The 16,615-nt window shown below is 40.7% G+C and overlaps 1 protein-coding gene across 1 annotated transcript in view; it reads right to left on the bottom strand.

Moving 5' to 3' along the window:
- The window catches only part of tmem163a (transmembrane protein 163a), an 85,069-nt gene extending 69,142 nt beyond the window's left edge, over positions 1–15,927 (bottom strand). Inside the window, exons 1-2 of the mRNA XM_049594710.1 lie at positions 15,367–15,927; positions 8,794–8,913 (exon numbers count right to left, since the gene is read on the bottom strand). Of these exons, the coding sequence (XP_049450667.1) occupies positions 8,794–8,913; positions 15,367–15,568 (322 nt within the window). The 5' untranslated portion in view covers positions 15,569–15,927. The remainder of the gene's footprint in view (positions 1–8,793; positions 8,914–15,366) is intronic.
- Positions 15,928–16,615: the final 688 nt, after the last annotated feature.

Below are 16,615 nucleotides of genomic sequence, written 5' to 3'. Positions count from 1 at the left end.
GATGCGGTGGCACTGTCATGCAGTGGTCAGCACTGTCATCTCACATCAATAGGGTTCTGGGCTTAAACCCGCTGGCCACCCCAAGCCATTCTATATGAAGGTTGCATGTTCTTCTTGTCAGCGCTGGTTTTCTCCACGTTCTCTGGCTTCCTCCCACAGTCCAAAGACATGCAGGTATGAAAAATTGGTAACTTTAAATTGCCCCTCAATATGAGCACAAATGGTTGTCTGTCTCTATGTGTCAGTACTGTTATAGTCTGGCAACCTGTCCAGGGTGTACCCTTTCGCCCAGTGTCAGCTGCAATAGGCTCCAGCCACCCCGTGATCCTTAAGAGGACAAGTGGTTACAGAAAATGAATGGATGAATGGATTGAGACTTTGGATACAGGCAATATTTGTTAGAGGGATCAACTTGTGGGTTTTGGTCTTCTGTTGGCTAGAACGTAGCCACTGGTACTTTCTATGGGCAAAATAAAAACTTAAGTGTAAAGTGTAAAACACTTGATCAAATTACCACTGTTAAAATAAAGTCAGATATTGATGATCTACCATAATCTCTGTAGTAATTTTATGCAAATAAAGTAGCCTTAAGGGACCAAATATGTTTTGAATGACATGTCAGAGTAAGGTGACATGTGCAAATAAATTGGAGCAAAAAGTCAATTACAACCGATAACAGAAATGTTTTCACCTTGGTTGACAAGTCAGTGAGAAGTTGAGGAGTTTCTCTTTACATTCAGTACTGCTCACCAAAACACATGGTGTATACTTAAGGTCTAACAAGCATATTGGCTGCATAAAACCTTTACAAAACTCATATTCTATATGGTCTGAATTTGCATTGTCAATTATTAATTTAAACAAAAATTTAGGCTAAACAATAAGTTCAAATATCCATCAAGACCTTCCACTAAAAATCCTCCAACGAAGTACTTGCTACACTTAAATACAGAATGGAAGCTAGAAGATATAAATACAGATGTATTTTAATGACCTGAGAGGATACTGCTGTGTTTATCTGAAATATTAATATTAAACTTGAAATGATTCTGTGGTGTAGTAGGGACGTTTATGGAGCTACAGTCACTAAATGACCAGCGTTTTTTAAGTGTCACAGCAGTCTATGGTGGGGGGAAAATCCATACAGCATAGTATCACAATATTTTGATGTTATTGCAATACTCAGTATATTGCAAAATGTTTAAAATTGCAATATTGTATCGTGAGGCCTCTGGTGATTTCCACCCCTGGCAGTCTGATACGTCTACAATTCAAAAACAAGTGTTTTTATTATCCCCTTCATACCACGTGTCAAACATGCGGTTTCTGTGTGTAAGCTGAGCTAACTTTCAGTACTCTCTCCGGCTCAGCTCCTCCTCCACAGCTACAAAGTCACAGCACAGATAGATATCCATAAAGTGATGGTTTATTTATAACTTTGTTGGGCTTTTACTTTATGTATCTGGGTTAAATCCCAGTAATTACAGCTCTACTGCGGAGAAAGAAGGAACGACAGAGCAAAAAGGACATCAAGAAAGAAAGAAAAATTGCAAACCAAAGAGTTGGTGTGTTGAATTCTTGGAGTTGTTAATTTGTTTGTTCTTTCATTCCTTCTTGCTGTTGTCCTACTGTGTCTTCTGCTCTACAATGCTTAATATTTTCTCTTCCATCTGGCCTTATTTTTATTTTTCTCTCCGTTTCCTCCAACTTTCTCTGTATTCTGCTATCACACAGTGTTTTTTGCCATCTTCCTCTTTTATGTTCCTTTAGTTTCCGTCCTACTCTTACTGTACTTCTTGTTCCTACCTTCTTTGCCCCTCCCTCACGGTTTTTCCTCTCTCTGCTTTATTCCCCCCCTCTGCCCCCCTTCTCTCCCCTTCTCTTCAACTCCCTCCCCCTCCTTACTCAAACATTAAATGGTTGTTGGCAGTGCCACTGATTGATCGTGTGGCAGCCTATTAGTCCACAGGCCAGCTCTCCCAGCCTGCTCCTAGAGGGCCTGCAAGGCAATCTGAAAACCATCCTTGCTAGAGAGCAGTCCGGCTCCCAAACTGAATATGGAACAGCCTTTCCTGTGGCTGCTTAGCAAGCACAATACAAAAGCATCACATAAACTCAATTCAGATATCCCTTCATACCTGATAATGAAACAATATCTATTCAGTTACTTATACGCCTTAGGTTGGGATTTCTAACAAGAAACAAAGGCTGAAAAAAGAACATTTCTTCTTATGGTTCAGCACAGAGGTAAAGTTTAACTGTTCCAGTGCAAAGACACTCCAGTGGAATACAGTGTAAATTGGAGGAAAAATGTATTTTTTCTTTTTCATTTATCCTAGAAAGAAGCCAAGCTTTTGGCTGAAGTGCAGAAAATAAAACATTTCCTTTGTGTTACCTGCATTTTATATCCTGTCCAGTGGCCACAAAAAGTCTTCTTTCTGCTTGGCTGGATGGTGTCTGTAGTAGTCAACAGTTAAACCAACGTTCTATTTATGTGCAAGTTTTAATAGTCTGGCAACAATACTGATGCTTCAGGCTATGCTAACAATTAACAGTTAACTTGCTGTTTAATGATGGTTAAAAAATACACACACATGTAAAGGTGGCCTGTGGAGTTTTTGACCACTAGTAGCGCTGTGGAGCAATGTTTTTATGAATGGGTCCACAATTGACCCTTTGCTAAGCCCTGCCCCTTTGCGATGGTCGGAGTAAGCATGGAGCCCTCACTGTAACTAACTGCACTCCCTGAAGAAATATTATCATATTTTTGGAAAACTGAAACAATGATTCCAGAGAGAAGCAGACAGATGGGTCTACAGTCTGTGTGTGAAGGATATATCCAGGATGTCAAACTGACTCAGCAGCAACAACAGGTTAAAAAGATAAAGATAGTTAGAAGATAAAGCCTATACCAAGCCTTTAGGCTACAGATCACAGTGTAAAAGTGAACCACCACATTACTGCTGATCGCCACAGAAGACAATGAATATAAAGGGAAACTGAACCAGCTGTGTGGTATCGCAGTGTGTGCAGATGAACGGTGTTTGGCTTCGCCCCCGTGCCGCTGCCAACACCTGGACCTCTGCTGCAGACAGGCAGGGATCTCCAGGGGAAGTCAAACAGCGTTCATCTGCGCACAATGCGATGACACAAAGCTGGTTGAGTATCAGCAAAGTTTCCCTGCTTCCCTTCACTGGTTCCTGTACAGCAGGGTCGGTCTTTATTCACTGTTATAATAATTAAAAAGCAAAAGCAGCATGTGTATACATTCAGTAGGCTATATCTTCAGTAGCTAGCTAGCTAACCCTACACTTTTCAGGGTTTGAGTTTGGTTTTGGAACAGGGAAGAAACGTAAATCTCCTTCCTACCTCTCCAGGTAACGAGTATCATTAATACACAACGTGCCCCAGGCACAACATTTAGCTCCAAATCCACAAAACCAGCCTGAAAATGAAGGAAATCTGAAACGATTGCATTAGAGTCAATGGAGCACAGCTGTGTTGTTGTTGGACCTTGGTCTGAGCCGGCCCTATGCTACGTTATGATTGGCCAGCCGCATCCAGGGGCGGGACTTAGCAAAGGGTCAATTTGTTTGGACATGCATGAACAGGCAAGTGGTGTGCTACACATTCCTGCCAATGGTGACACGCTATTTCTCTGACCTACAGGTGGCGGTAACACACACATTCTTTTATACCTCCACCATGTCCATTATCCTGGAATATTAAGCTAACTTGCAATGTACTAATGCTTATATAAGATATTTCATTCTCGTATTTCATTCATTCTCAGGAGAAAAGGGGAGAAGTAAGTGAACTATTTTTAAACCATTGCTGACATTTAATCCATAATTAGTAATATAATTATGGAATTAATAATAATATAATGTTGGCATGAATGCAGTAAGGTAAAATGCCAGGTCCCAATTACCAACTTCATAAAATATTGTCTCGGGAATAACATTTGTTGTCTCAGACTCTTATTAACATAAAACAACAGAAATAAACATACGTGGGAGGGTGGTAGTCTGCTGCAGTATCACTTTGGGCTCTTTATTTAATTTAGGCAGAGAATCAAAAGAAGTAGTTGTCTTTTTATGTTTTCCTCAAATGATGAATATTTTATTTGGAACAAAGCTCAAATTGGAAACATACCATCAAGATGAAGAAGTCTGTGTGTGCTCACATGCCTGACTGACCAATACATCAAGGAACTGCTATGCCAACTACCTATCATACATGCTTTTAGCTCTTGAGGTGTGATCTCTGCTTACTCTCTGAGCCTGATATGTCTGATAAAGCCTTGAAGTTTTGTACCACTTTCACAGGTGAATAACTTGCCAAGGGAGCACAAAAGACAGCTTCTCAGGAAAGGTTATGAGCTAGCGCAGAGCGGCTATGACTGAGACATTTAAGAGTCAAGGCGACTGAAAGTAGAGCAGAAAGGGATCGGCCTTGAACCCTCATCCCTTCTAAATGTTGAAATACTGCGAAAGGTCACAGAAGAGCAGAGGATGTTTCCTTGGAGAGAAAAAAGGAAGATAGGGAAGAGAAAAGGGGGAATAAGAGTAGGAAAGGTTGGCAGAAACAGGATGACTGATACATGAGTTGATAAGGAGGACTTTGACTTTTACCCTGCTTTTACTAAAACATGCCCACCAGAGGAAAAGTCATAAAAATATGTACAAGACACACACTGGACAGCTTGACAGAATCAAACCATCTTTTGACTTGGGATATAGTGGATCTAGTTTTACAGATACATAAAAAAATAAAGGGGGCAAACAAAGAGGGAGAGATGTGGTGAGACAGCACACAAAGAGCAGGTAAAGAAAGTAGAGGGTGAGGAAAGAAGCTGACGGGACGTAAAAGATAAAAGATGGAGGATGGCGAGAGTTTGGGAGAAAGAGAAACTAGGGCACAGGCAGGAGGAAACGGCGCGCCGGTGTTCTTTAAAGTTGAGCCATCACAACCACTAAATCCCCAAAGCTGCCTGCCAGGACTCATCCTCGTCCCCTGGTACCATCGCACCTTTCAGAGCTTCACTCCACACCTCCATATCCATCTGTCTCTCACTCTCTCTGGTCCCTCTGCATTCTTTCACTAAGACGGCTCTCTCTTCAGCGCACAGCCTTTCAGCTTTTCTTTCTTTTGTACCTCTCTCTATGCCGAGCAGTGGCAGAAGAGGGAAGTTTTGCATTCATTTATTAATTTCCTAACCCAGTGCCACTGACTCGTCCTCTAGAGGCTGCAGTTATGACTGGCGGAGAGGGAGGCTGTCTACACATCTCTGGCCCCCCCGTCCCTCCGTTCTCTTCTTTCCTTTTTGTCTCCTAGTAGCTGGGCTGTCTCCCTCTCTTTTAGAGGCTCACATTTTTGTGGGTCATCATCTGTTCAAGTCTCCATTTTCCAGCGCTTTGTCTCTGTCGAACAATGTTCAGATACATAGAAAAACATTCTCCATCTTTCTGCTTTGCAGAGTCTGTTTCCATGCCCCCTCGCACTGGTTACACTTGAATTGAATGAAAAATATGAATCAACGACAGGAATGTCATTCACAAACTAGACTAAACAAGCTGAATTCATTTGTGACAGTCTTCATACTACAGTTTCACTGCAGTTTCAGATGAACACTTCTCAGCTTGAGACCATGGAAACAATCTGTAAACTCAGCGCTGGCATATCCTCACCTTTTACCAAACAGTTATTACTCATTTAGAATTGTGTTTCTGGGCACCTGGCCAATGTATGTCCAATATACACTCTCTTTTAGCTCTGTTTTTGGTCTCCACCAACTCCGGAGGGAAATATGGCTTCTCCACCTGCAGCCTGGTCTCATTCCCAGGGCATGAAAATATGCCACTTAGGTTGCACCCCCGGCATCAAGGGGGTACCCTTTAGCATCTGTACAAGACACACTGCGCTTTCAACCAACTCCAATGTAAACCTGTCCGTGTCATTACTAGATGTTCAGAGCAATGGATGTAGTATAAAGAGTGGAAAGTCCACTTAGGAGGTGTTGCATTAAGTACACATGTCTGCCGATGAGTGTTAGCAGACATGTGTGAGCTGCTCTTGCTGAGAGAGACTGTCCGATAGACAGATCTCCTCATAGGTTTCGTCATGTGAGTCATTAGTTAAGTGTGCGTTAGTTAAGTTCACTCACGTGACGATGACGTCAATCATTATCTTTTCCTAACCCTAACCAAGTAGTTTTGTTGTCTAAAGCTGACCCACAACCCCTTCTTATTCACGTGATTCAACTCACATGATTTACGGCGGACGACTTCTGCGTCAAGCTTTGCTAACCCTTTCTGCGTCAAGACACAACACACGACATCTTTATAATGACGCTGAGGGTTTGTGCCTAAGGGTGAAACGTTTCTAAGTTTGTCTAACTTGCCAGATGCAAGTAGCATACAATGGGTTTTTAGAGATTCTTGGTTGAAAGCAGCTGCTTGCTGCAGCCAAAAAAGACACGATGAGAGCCATGGGAGTGAATCAAAACAGTTAAGCTACTGGGAGCAAAACTTAATTATAGGCTATAAAACTCCATAGGGCCAAGGTGAACTTGAGTGATGGGTGATTATTCTCTGTGGGTTGGTCACGACAAGTGCTTAGAAGTCTTAGATTTTCAATATCGTATCATTGTAAGTGTTGTCTTTTCCTGGTTTTAAAGGCTGCATTACAGTAAAGTGATGTTATTTTCTGAACTTACCAGACTGTTCTAGCTGTTCTATTATTTGCCTTTACCCACTTAGTCATTGTATCCAAATTACTGATGATTATTTATCAAAAGTCTTACTGTTTTTATATTGTGTGAAAACACTGATAGTCAACAGTACAACATCATTGCAATATTAGTACCAAGGCATTTGGTAAACCATATTGTGATGTCTGATTATCTTCATATTGCTCAGCACTAAACATAATGTTATATGTGTACAAGGTGTTTTACAAATGCTCATATCTCCCTCATATAGTTTCCTTTAAGTCCCTTTGTTTGCTAGTTCCTAGATGTGAATCCATGCAGCTGCGCCGCTTAAAAAAGCAAGTTTGTGCTTAGTCAGCACATCGAGGATAAGTCTGTATAGACTGGAACACATCGTGACTTGAAACTGGTCCTGAGCCAGGATGACAAAGCAACATCCCGTGTTGCAGCCACAACAGTGCGGCACATCGTAGACATCCTCTATATCATAAGACCACAAAATGTGTGTTGAAATTGTTGCTACATCATTTCACCACATCAGACAGGTTACTAAGGTGCAGTACATGCAGTTTGTAAAACCAGCACAACAGCATTAGCAGGCAGACTCCAACAGAAAACAAGATCTGAGGCTGTGTGATTCAGTTGCCAAGAAGAATAAAAGCATGTTCATCACATAGTAAACAGACATGAAAGCACTGAAAGACATCCTAGACATTAGATTGTATATACTATATAGAACACTTGGGAATGTGCTGTTTTGCACTCTGCTCTTACCTTAATATTTAATGCAATACGGACAAATTGAATACACTGTATGTATTCTCATATCTTTGCCTTCTTACAGTGAGTCACTGCAAACTTTAATTTTTATGTTATATTTACCTACAGGGAATCAGTCTTATTGCCACATAAATGGCAGGGAGCCTCAAAAGTATGACCTTTTTTTCAGACTTTTTCATCAGTCAGATAATTAAGGAGGTGGGCAAATTAGCTCAAACAATATGACTGTGACTAAAACGCCGAGCCTAAGGCTGCACATTGTGAGGTTTACTGTTAATCTGCAGTTGCTCATATGTGATTAAAGCCTCGACCTGAAAGCAAACAAAACAATTTCACAGCTTTTCTTGTTGTTTTTTTTTGCCACTTTTTGGACAAGAAATGTGTCCTCCAATGCTCTTCCACTGTTTGACTTGTAGTGTAAAGTGTTATATATTGCTTAACTTGTTTAATTGCTCCATGTGAACCAACAGTGCTTCTTTGTATGACACAATGGAAGGCACAAAAACACATTTTCTGAATAAAAAACATGAAAGTGCAGCCCCACTCCACCAGAGGACAGTAGCGCTGTTGATTTTCTTAAATGTCTGTACTTTCTCAACTGCTTTCCAGTTATTTGCCGTGACTCATTTCATTGCTTTTTTGGACAGCTGACATTCATCATTTGTGTAAAAGGCACATACTCTTTGTGGTCATACAGTGCAAAAACATGTGTGGTCAGCATACGATTTGCTGTGTCACTATAGCATTTCAAAATAATACTACACACTGTTAGTGACTAGTGTAGAACCAATCAGCTCAGTGCTTCATTAGTTTCATTAGCTATGTACACATTTGTTGTTGACATCATGGAAGTGCTTACTTGCAGTCTTGCACTTTAAATGCGGCTCAGAATATCACTTGATGCAAATAAATATTATCATTTAACATTATTAAAACATTCAATCTGACAATATCTGCTTTTGCCCTGCAATATATATAATTATATGTAAATATATAAGTGGAAAGTGTGTAATATATTTTAATTTATGGTTAGCATTGTTTAATTAGAAATTAGGCTAGCATCTGTGACTGTTTCTTTACCTTTGTGAAACAGCATAACTCAGGAAATCTGTATTTTCTTCACTCCCACATTGTAAGACACTTTGCGCCATGACTAGAACTGACGTTTAGATGACAACACCTTCTCTTAGTCAACAGGGAAATGAGAAGTAAACTGCCACTGTCACACTATGGCATAGGGCACACACATACACTGTTAAAAAGTCACTGTATAGCACTTGAATAAGTATTTAAATGCTTACTGAAAGCTGCCACAGCCAGTATGAGCGTGACCACGATGGAGACCCAGGAGACCCAGAGTGCCTTCTTCCTGTAGCTCTGAGCCTCATGGGGCTTCAGGCGCATGCTGCTCTCAAGGAGACCTGCAGTGAGACACATAAACTCTGTTACAAGGACAATTCCTGCTTTCTTTGTGCTTGTTTTGTAACATTCATTTTATGTTGTGCTTTATGACATGATCATATCAGACAGCCAGAGGCAGCATCAGTGGTCTTTTTGACCTTCTCCAACACTCATGTCAGAGAGGAATAAGATTCTCTGAAACCCTGAAGAATCACTTGGGTTATTGAAAGAAAGGTTTTAAGCTTGTGTGCTAACTAGGATGCAGAGCACAATTCTGCCAACATGCTTAAACTTATTTCAATTCAGTATTATCAACCACTGATTCAGGATTCTGGAGCACAACAAAGGTGTGACGTTTCGGTAATGACTCGTGAAAATGGTTTCATTTCATCTAAGTACATTTACACTTTTACACATTGAACTAGCCACTGGCCCTCCAAGCTATTTAACACTGTACAGAGGTCAGAGGTCTGGCTCTGCTGGATAAACCCTACAGGAAAGTTCACAGAAACGTTTTGTTACAGTAGCAGCCATAATCAATCCACTACAAGAGACCACATAGACCCATCAATGGGTATTCACTACTGCTTCGAACAATGGAGCTTTTTCTTCCCCCCTTCATGCATCCTTCAGCTAACGATAATTCTCCACACCTTCCATCAGAGCACCAGACCAATGGGGATTTACACTGAGTGACATAATGCCTAAGGACTCTTGCTATACTGCAGATTATAGGTCATGGGAGAAGCAAAGCTCAGACACAGCTTGTCAAGTTTTACTTCCTTTACTGACCACCACATAGGGAACTGGAGGAGCAGCAACAGTACACCTGTATCAAACCACCATGCTGAGCACTCATGCGTGAACTGTCTAAAGTAGTCCCTCAAACTAATTCAAAGCAATCAGGAAATAACCTCTTGAGAATATAAAATTACCAATGAAACCAATCAAGTTTACAAATTAAGTTGACAAAAATCAATCTTTTGTTGCCATTGATTTTGAGGACCAACCTTAATAGCTTTTTAAGGTTCCCTTCTAATAACCTGAACAGAGACTGTGCTAAGACAAAACACACAGGATAACAATCCACATGCATTTCCTAATGGCTCAAAGCCCTGTTTCTGTGCGAGAAGCCTTCGCCTGAAGTCACAGACAAAACAGCGCAGATTCTGAACCGCCTGGAGCTCTTCCATTGTCATGAAATATGAGGCTGGCTCTGCAGATTCATGCAATATTTATAAGCCTGAACTTTTACATCCAAAAGGGCTTTTATTGCTATCAGTTGTCATTCTATCCAGAAATGTGTGCCAGGGACCACAGAGTCAGCTGCCCGTGAACTGTCCTGAGACACAGAGGATGTTTCCTTTGCAGACTGCAAGTTTGGCCACAAAATCAGGCAGATAATTGGAAATAATGAAGGAAAAATCCTCTGATCCTAGAGTGAGACAAATGTTTGGACACAGTTCAGTGATATTTAGAACTCCCTTTCTGAGTAGACTATCTGCAGTCAAAACCCTAACCCTTCTTTGTCTTTGGGGTCCTATTTTAGTAAGGCCTTTAGATATAAAAATTAGTTTATGCTACATGCCTTAATAGCTATTTGAATTGGTTTCTTTTGAGAAAAATAATTTGTTTTGGGGGAATTTTCTCTCACTGGCACAGACGACCAAAGCATCAACACATATAAGGTGCTATTGCAGTGGCAGAGTTATGATACAAGATTGTTCCAGAAAACTTAAGAAAGCTTCCACAGTGTAGACCCTTGCCTCTTCTGTGCTCCCTCTCTTATTTTTTTAAACAAAACAACTGAATTTCTTTGAATGGTGCAGTAACCTCCACTCTCCATCTCCAACGTGACACAAACCTGGGTCATTTTTGTTGTGAAGATTTCATGTAAATATTTGTCAGGGTACCACATCACTTGACCTACAGGAAACCTGGAATCACGGATTGTAGATCTGCCCAACCTCAAAAACAGACCATCCCTTAAACCTTGGAATTTCGTAACTTGAACACTGACCAGAAGGCCTATTAGCCTAAGTCAATAAATTGTAACATTTTATTTTCTCAGACTTGACAAACCTCCAGAGCCACAGAAGACACAAACAGCAGCACTGTGTAGTACTCCCCATGAGAACTGACCATACTTGAAACACCACTGATGTTCCCTTTAAGTTTTAAACCCCATCTCAGTTTCAATGAGACATTTTCACAGTATTTTTGTAGAAAAGCTATTTGCTGGTGCAGTACCTGTTACAAGAACATTACAGTACCCTTTGTCTGAGTATGTTTACTACCCTAAAAACTACAATCTTGTCACCCATATGACAAAAAATGGCCCTTTTGACAAAGGTATAATCAAACTACTTCTTTATAACCCCTGCCTTTCTCTGGGATGGCCAGTTCACCCCTTCACACAGCCCTTGGTGTTGTTCACTCCTACCGTTTGTCTCATGTGGGTATAGACAGAAGAAGACATTGCAGACAAAGCATCCAGAGGGAGTTGGTGCAGCTACTAGAATATGATCCCTCACCAGCTTCCCACCAGTGAATACTGCCAACTGTTTCTGATGGACAGCCAAACCCTTTCACTCCAAGCAATGTACTCCTTCAACTGGCTTTAGTTTAGTTCAGGCAATTTGTATCTATAACTCTCAGAAGCTTCTTTGGATCCAAGTATGTATGTTGAGGTGAAAGGATATGTGCCTGGGGCCCCTTATGAACCTGTTATGATGCATTTGTAACATATATACTCTATGATACCAAAGTGTACAGCTCCTGTTGTGTCAGTGTGGGAGGCAAAGGGGGTCAATGTGAATGCAATTGGTTTAGATATCTGCCAAATATAGATATCTTCAGAAGGTGTAGTCTTGCATCCATAATTTCTATTTTCAGTGTCATTCTCATATTGAATTCATTAAAACACGTAGCCTACATTTTGTTTTCACAAGGAGGAAAGCGTCGGATGCAGACCGTCTTTATCAGCATGCTCACCCCTTGACTCTCACCATCTAGCTGATGTGAAATCTTTTAATCTGGCTGTAACTGATTTCTCTGAAGATAGCAAGTCAAAGAAAATCACATGGCTTGTGCTTAAAGGAAGCTAAGAATTATCTGGTAGGCCTCCATCAGGGCCAAGAGTAAGAAATTTGAGTCACACTGTGTGTACGTGTGTGTATGCGAGAAGACTAAAATAAATGGGTCCCAATGTGTGTTTAGCTTTGTTCAAAATCTGTGTGTATTGTACAAGTGGTGTGTACTTTATGTGTGAGGGAGAGAGTCACATGCAGCAACGTTTAGAACTACAATTACACACTTGAATCTTAACATCACTTCTTTTCTCTGGTCATTTTTTATCTGTGTTTCAGTTTTCACTTAAAAGCATGTGAGGATTTATTGGCTGTGAAAGGCTGGCTGATTGGAAAACACATGTCTTGTTATAACCTCTGACTTGACATGTTCTGATAACGCCCTAAGGTGCTTGGAGCCAGAGTGATTTCCTACAGATATTAGCATTGTTTCCAACAATACTGTGGCAACCACAGCATGCGTGCGTGTGGCTATGTGCGGCAGAGGGGGGAAGTGAGACAGCATGGTTAAATCACTTTGCTCACATGATCCCCGGCCGGGGGATCAGACAGAAGGCATGTGCTCAACATCTCCTCATGCATCTCTCTGTGACACACGCTCAAGTTTGTGTGGGTGGGTGAATGTGTGTGTGTGTCTCTCGACACTTGTCTCTGTCACACCTTTCTTTTCTAAAAATAATTAACATCAGCCATGTAGCTCAAAAGGCTGATCACACACTTCCTGTACACACTTGCCAGGAAACACGATTGAATATTAAAATCCTGGGAGGAATGTGACCTGAAAGAGATAAATTAATTACTTTTTAAAATAATCTGAGAGTCTGCCCCTCACCTTCACTACCTGTCTTACTGCAATGCTGCCTGACAGATAGCTAGATAGTTAGAAACCACTGGCACGGACAAGCAATACTGCAGAGGTTTCTTAACAGCAATGGCAGGGACATTTATGTAAATAGGAGAGAGATGAGGAAAGCGGGGGAGGGATGTAGACAAGGAGAGTGTGAATGTGTGAAATATAATGTGCTGATATGTGTGGCTGTGTTTGTTTAAAGCTAGCTCTTTCTACACATCTATTTAAATTGCTTAAGTTTTAATTAAAAGTAAAGTTTTCTCCTTGATGCCTGCTCATATCATCTTTAATATGTCTGAGTGGCCCTTACTTTCAGAGGAGTTAATGACCTTTATTCGATGACCTCAGCTGACATCACAAGCAAAGTAGCACAACTGATTACATACACTTAAAGGAGCACTCCACCGATTTTCCATGTAAAAAAAACCGACTCAACTTGTGATGGTTAGTACTACTCAGCCTTTTAAGTCCATTGCATACAACACTTGTTCATACTTAAATGACAAAATAATTTCAGCTGACTTCCAATATGACATATATGACCATCCCCAAAACAACATGTCATATGTTAGCATCCCCACAATCGCAGTTTTAAACATATCCTTCATGTTATGAATCGGTCGCATGTACATTATAAAACTTAATGGTTATGTTTCGGCAACAAAACTGGTGGTACATGGTTCAGTTTACAGAAAAAACACCATGGTTTGACTTAAAATAAGTTCAATTTCAGTTCAATGTCATTTACACACAAGCACACAGGGATATCAGGGGGCTCCATGCTCCATACTTGGTCCGTATGGGGACTAAAACCGGCGATCTTCCCAACCCAAGTCCCTGTGGGCTGAGCTAGTGCCAACATATGTTATATGCTAGTATGTGTAGCATACTTTGTTATTAAAAGAAGTCAGTGTTGACATCTGGGATAAGAACACTTGTCTCCTGGGTGAAAGTCCTGCGCATGTTTGACCCATCCACCACCCTATACGTTAAGAACTTCTTCCATCTTTACACAACATTATACAGGCTTTGTCCATTTTTATACTGTGTCACTTCAATTCCTCCTCTGCTCTCCTAATAATAATAATTACTGCAGCTAATAAAGGGTGCCACACTAAAATAAACACAAGTATGGGACATAATAAGCTGCCTGCATGGTTGTTTTTTCAGTAAAAGTTGGCTGGTTGCATAATGACATCTATGGTTCTAGTGGAGCTTTGCTAAGCCTGAAAAAATATGAGATGTCATGGTGATGTCATCAGGGTTAACTTGGGTTGGGTTTATACAGTACAACTTTTTAACAGAAAGTCTGCATTGCAAACTCAACATGTAAATTTGATGCCAAAACAAACAAAAAACATGGCTGTGACTGTTTACTAGGCAAGGAGGTCTGATTAAAGATGGAATTAAGTTGCATTATGGGAAATGTAGTGTTGGTGGAACTGGACCCTTACAAGTGACTAAACATTAATATATCTCTACCTCTGTTGCTTCAACCATGTTTTAGAAATCTGTCTCTTGCAAGTTGCCAGACTTTATGAAAGTGCAACTCTGAGTCACTGTAGTACCCCTTTAAGGATTAAGTCTACTTTCTAAGAGTTCAAATCTGCCAGCTCATTAGTTTCTGCCAATTAGAAGATCTTAAATAAATCGTAAAGCACAGACACAGACAATTAAGTTCATATTTCTTCTATCATCTTTTTTCTCTTTTTTTTTTTCTTAGGGTAAATACAAGGTTGATAGTGTATGTTGTTTCCAGATCTTAAATATAAGCCAAATCCAAACAGCATAGCTGTCACCACTCTGAATAAAATAACCACATCAGTTTTTTTTTTTTTATGAATTACTCAAGACGTGCTGACTACCACTTAGAGCTACATAGCTTAATCACCTTGTCAATTATCCTTTGAAATAAGATCCAGTAAACATAACATGACATATAATGAAGTAAATGCTTACATAAACTAACAGGCTTAGGATGTATTGTATAACTGAGGCCCTTATATTATCCACTGTGGAATTTTTTAACAGGTTCTATGCATATTAGAAGATGAATGGGATTAAAATAGTGGGAAAATGAAACACACAGAGACATGTGCTTAAGCAAATGCAAGTGCACATTCGGGGGTTTGTCATGCATGTGACTGGTATCAGACTCTAGCTTTAAAGCAGACTGAGACTGTGTGCCTCAGGCTGCATGTTTTAAGGAACAACTGAGCTGTCACAGCCAACTTTGTCCTCAGATGCAATGCAATATGAAAAATAAATGAATGAATGAATGAATGAATTTGGGGGTTATACTCACTTTAACAATGTTTTAAGCTTTGAATCCATCTTTTGCTTCAGTCTAATCCAAATCCTGCTGATGTAGGACTGTCATAAATTATTCAAATAAGAGCAGACTAAAATACCTCACATGGATAAAAATACCTCCCATCTCCCCAGGGGTCCCACTGAACACACACATTGCACTCACATGCACATCCACAACTTTTAAAACCACATCCAAACATGACAGAGACAGATGAAGTTACCTTCTCCCTCCACACTGTCTGTGATTTTCATCTCCTGGCCCGTGGTGAACGTCTCGGGCTGGCTGGGGGTTTTGGCTTGCTGGTGATGGTTGTTGGTGAAGCCATCTGGGGCGCACTGGCCGTTCCGCACCGTAGCCGGGCAGGGATCCACAATAGTCGGGTCTGGGACAGGGTAGGACTCTTGGGTGGCCGGGTCTGTCATTGTTGTTGCAGTTTTGTTTTCAGGCTCAAAAGCAGGTAAAAGATGAAGATGATGAAAAAAAAAGATTCACGCCGGCTCGCTAGGTACACCAGCCATCCAGCGCGTCCAATATGCCACCGGTGTCGACTCAGATACGCAAGGGGGGAGAGAGGAGATGGCGATAAGAGAAGATGGGAGATAAAGGATTAATCTCCCCAGCATCAGCAGCGAGACAACTCCCTCTGTGTGAACTCAACACAAAGCTCTGCAGCCTCAGTGCAAACACCCGGTCCGGCTGAGCCAGTTAGAGACAGTTTAGGGTTAGATGCGGCGATGCGATAAATTGCTGAGATCTGCTGTGAATCTGGCAGGCGGTGCCAGCAAGTTTTTTTTTTCTCCTCCCCTTCTTCCTTCTCTCCTCCTCTCCTCCTCTTAGAACTCAGCGCCTATTTCTCACATAGGCCACATGAAATCATCAGTGACAGTCCTGAATCACTTTAAAGTTCTCAACAGATTCGATTTCTGAGTAAAGTTAAACGGATCTTAGAAAGTTGTTATGTTTTAAGCAACATTTAAAGTAAAAAATAAAAGTTATGTTTTTATGATGACCTTATAATGACGTCACATGGGTACTTTTATCAGTCTTATTACATATGATCATTGGTTTTGTTTACATCTTTCATAATGGTGGATTTGCCCTTTACTCCTAGATCACTTTATTGACCAATTATCAGAACCCATGGAAATCAACTATTTTCTCACCTTGCCGATGACACACCTCCCTGTACTCTGCTTTATCGCTCAAACACTTCACTAAAGTGCAATTATTAACCACAAGGTGGCGCTGAAACGCAGGACTGTGTGCAAGTGAGGATGTTAAAAAAATAATTTCTGTAAGATGTCATTCAGCTTGACACTGATCTGCTCCACATTATGTAGGTCAGTGATTTTCAACTGTATAGCAGCCTATAGTCAAATTACTGTGAGAAAAATACATGCGTAATCATAATTCATAATGCAACTGCATCATCTTGCAACATCCAGACATACATAAACAAAACTATAAGC

The sequence above is a fragment of the Epinephelus fuscoguttatus genome, linkage group LG13 (assembly GCF_011397635.1).
Source record: "Epinephelus fuscoguttatus linkage group LG13, E.fuscoguttatus.final_Chr_v1".
Classification (NCBI taxonomy): domain Eukaryota; kingdom Metazoa; phylum Chordata; class Actinopteri; order Perciformes; family Serranidae; genus Epinephelus; species Epinephelus fuscoguttatus.
This window is presented reverse-complemented; position numbering and strand designations above follow the sequence as displayed.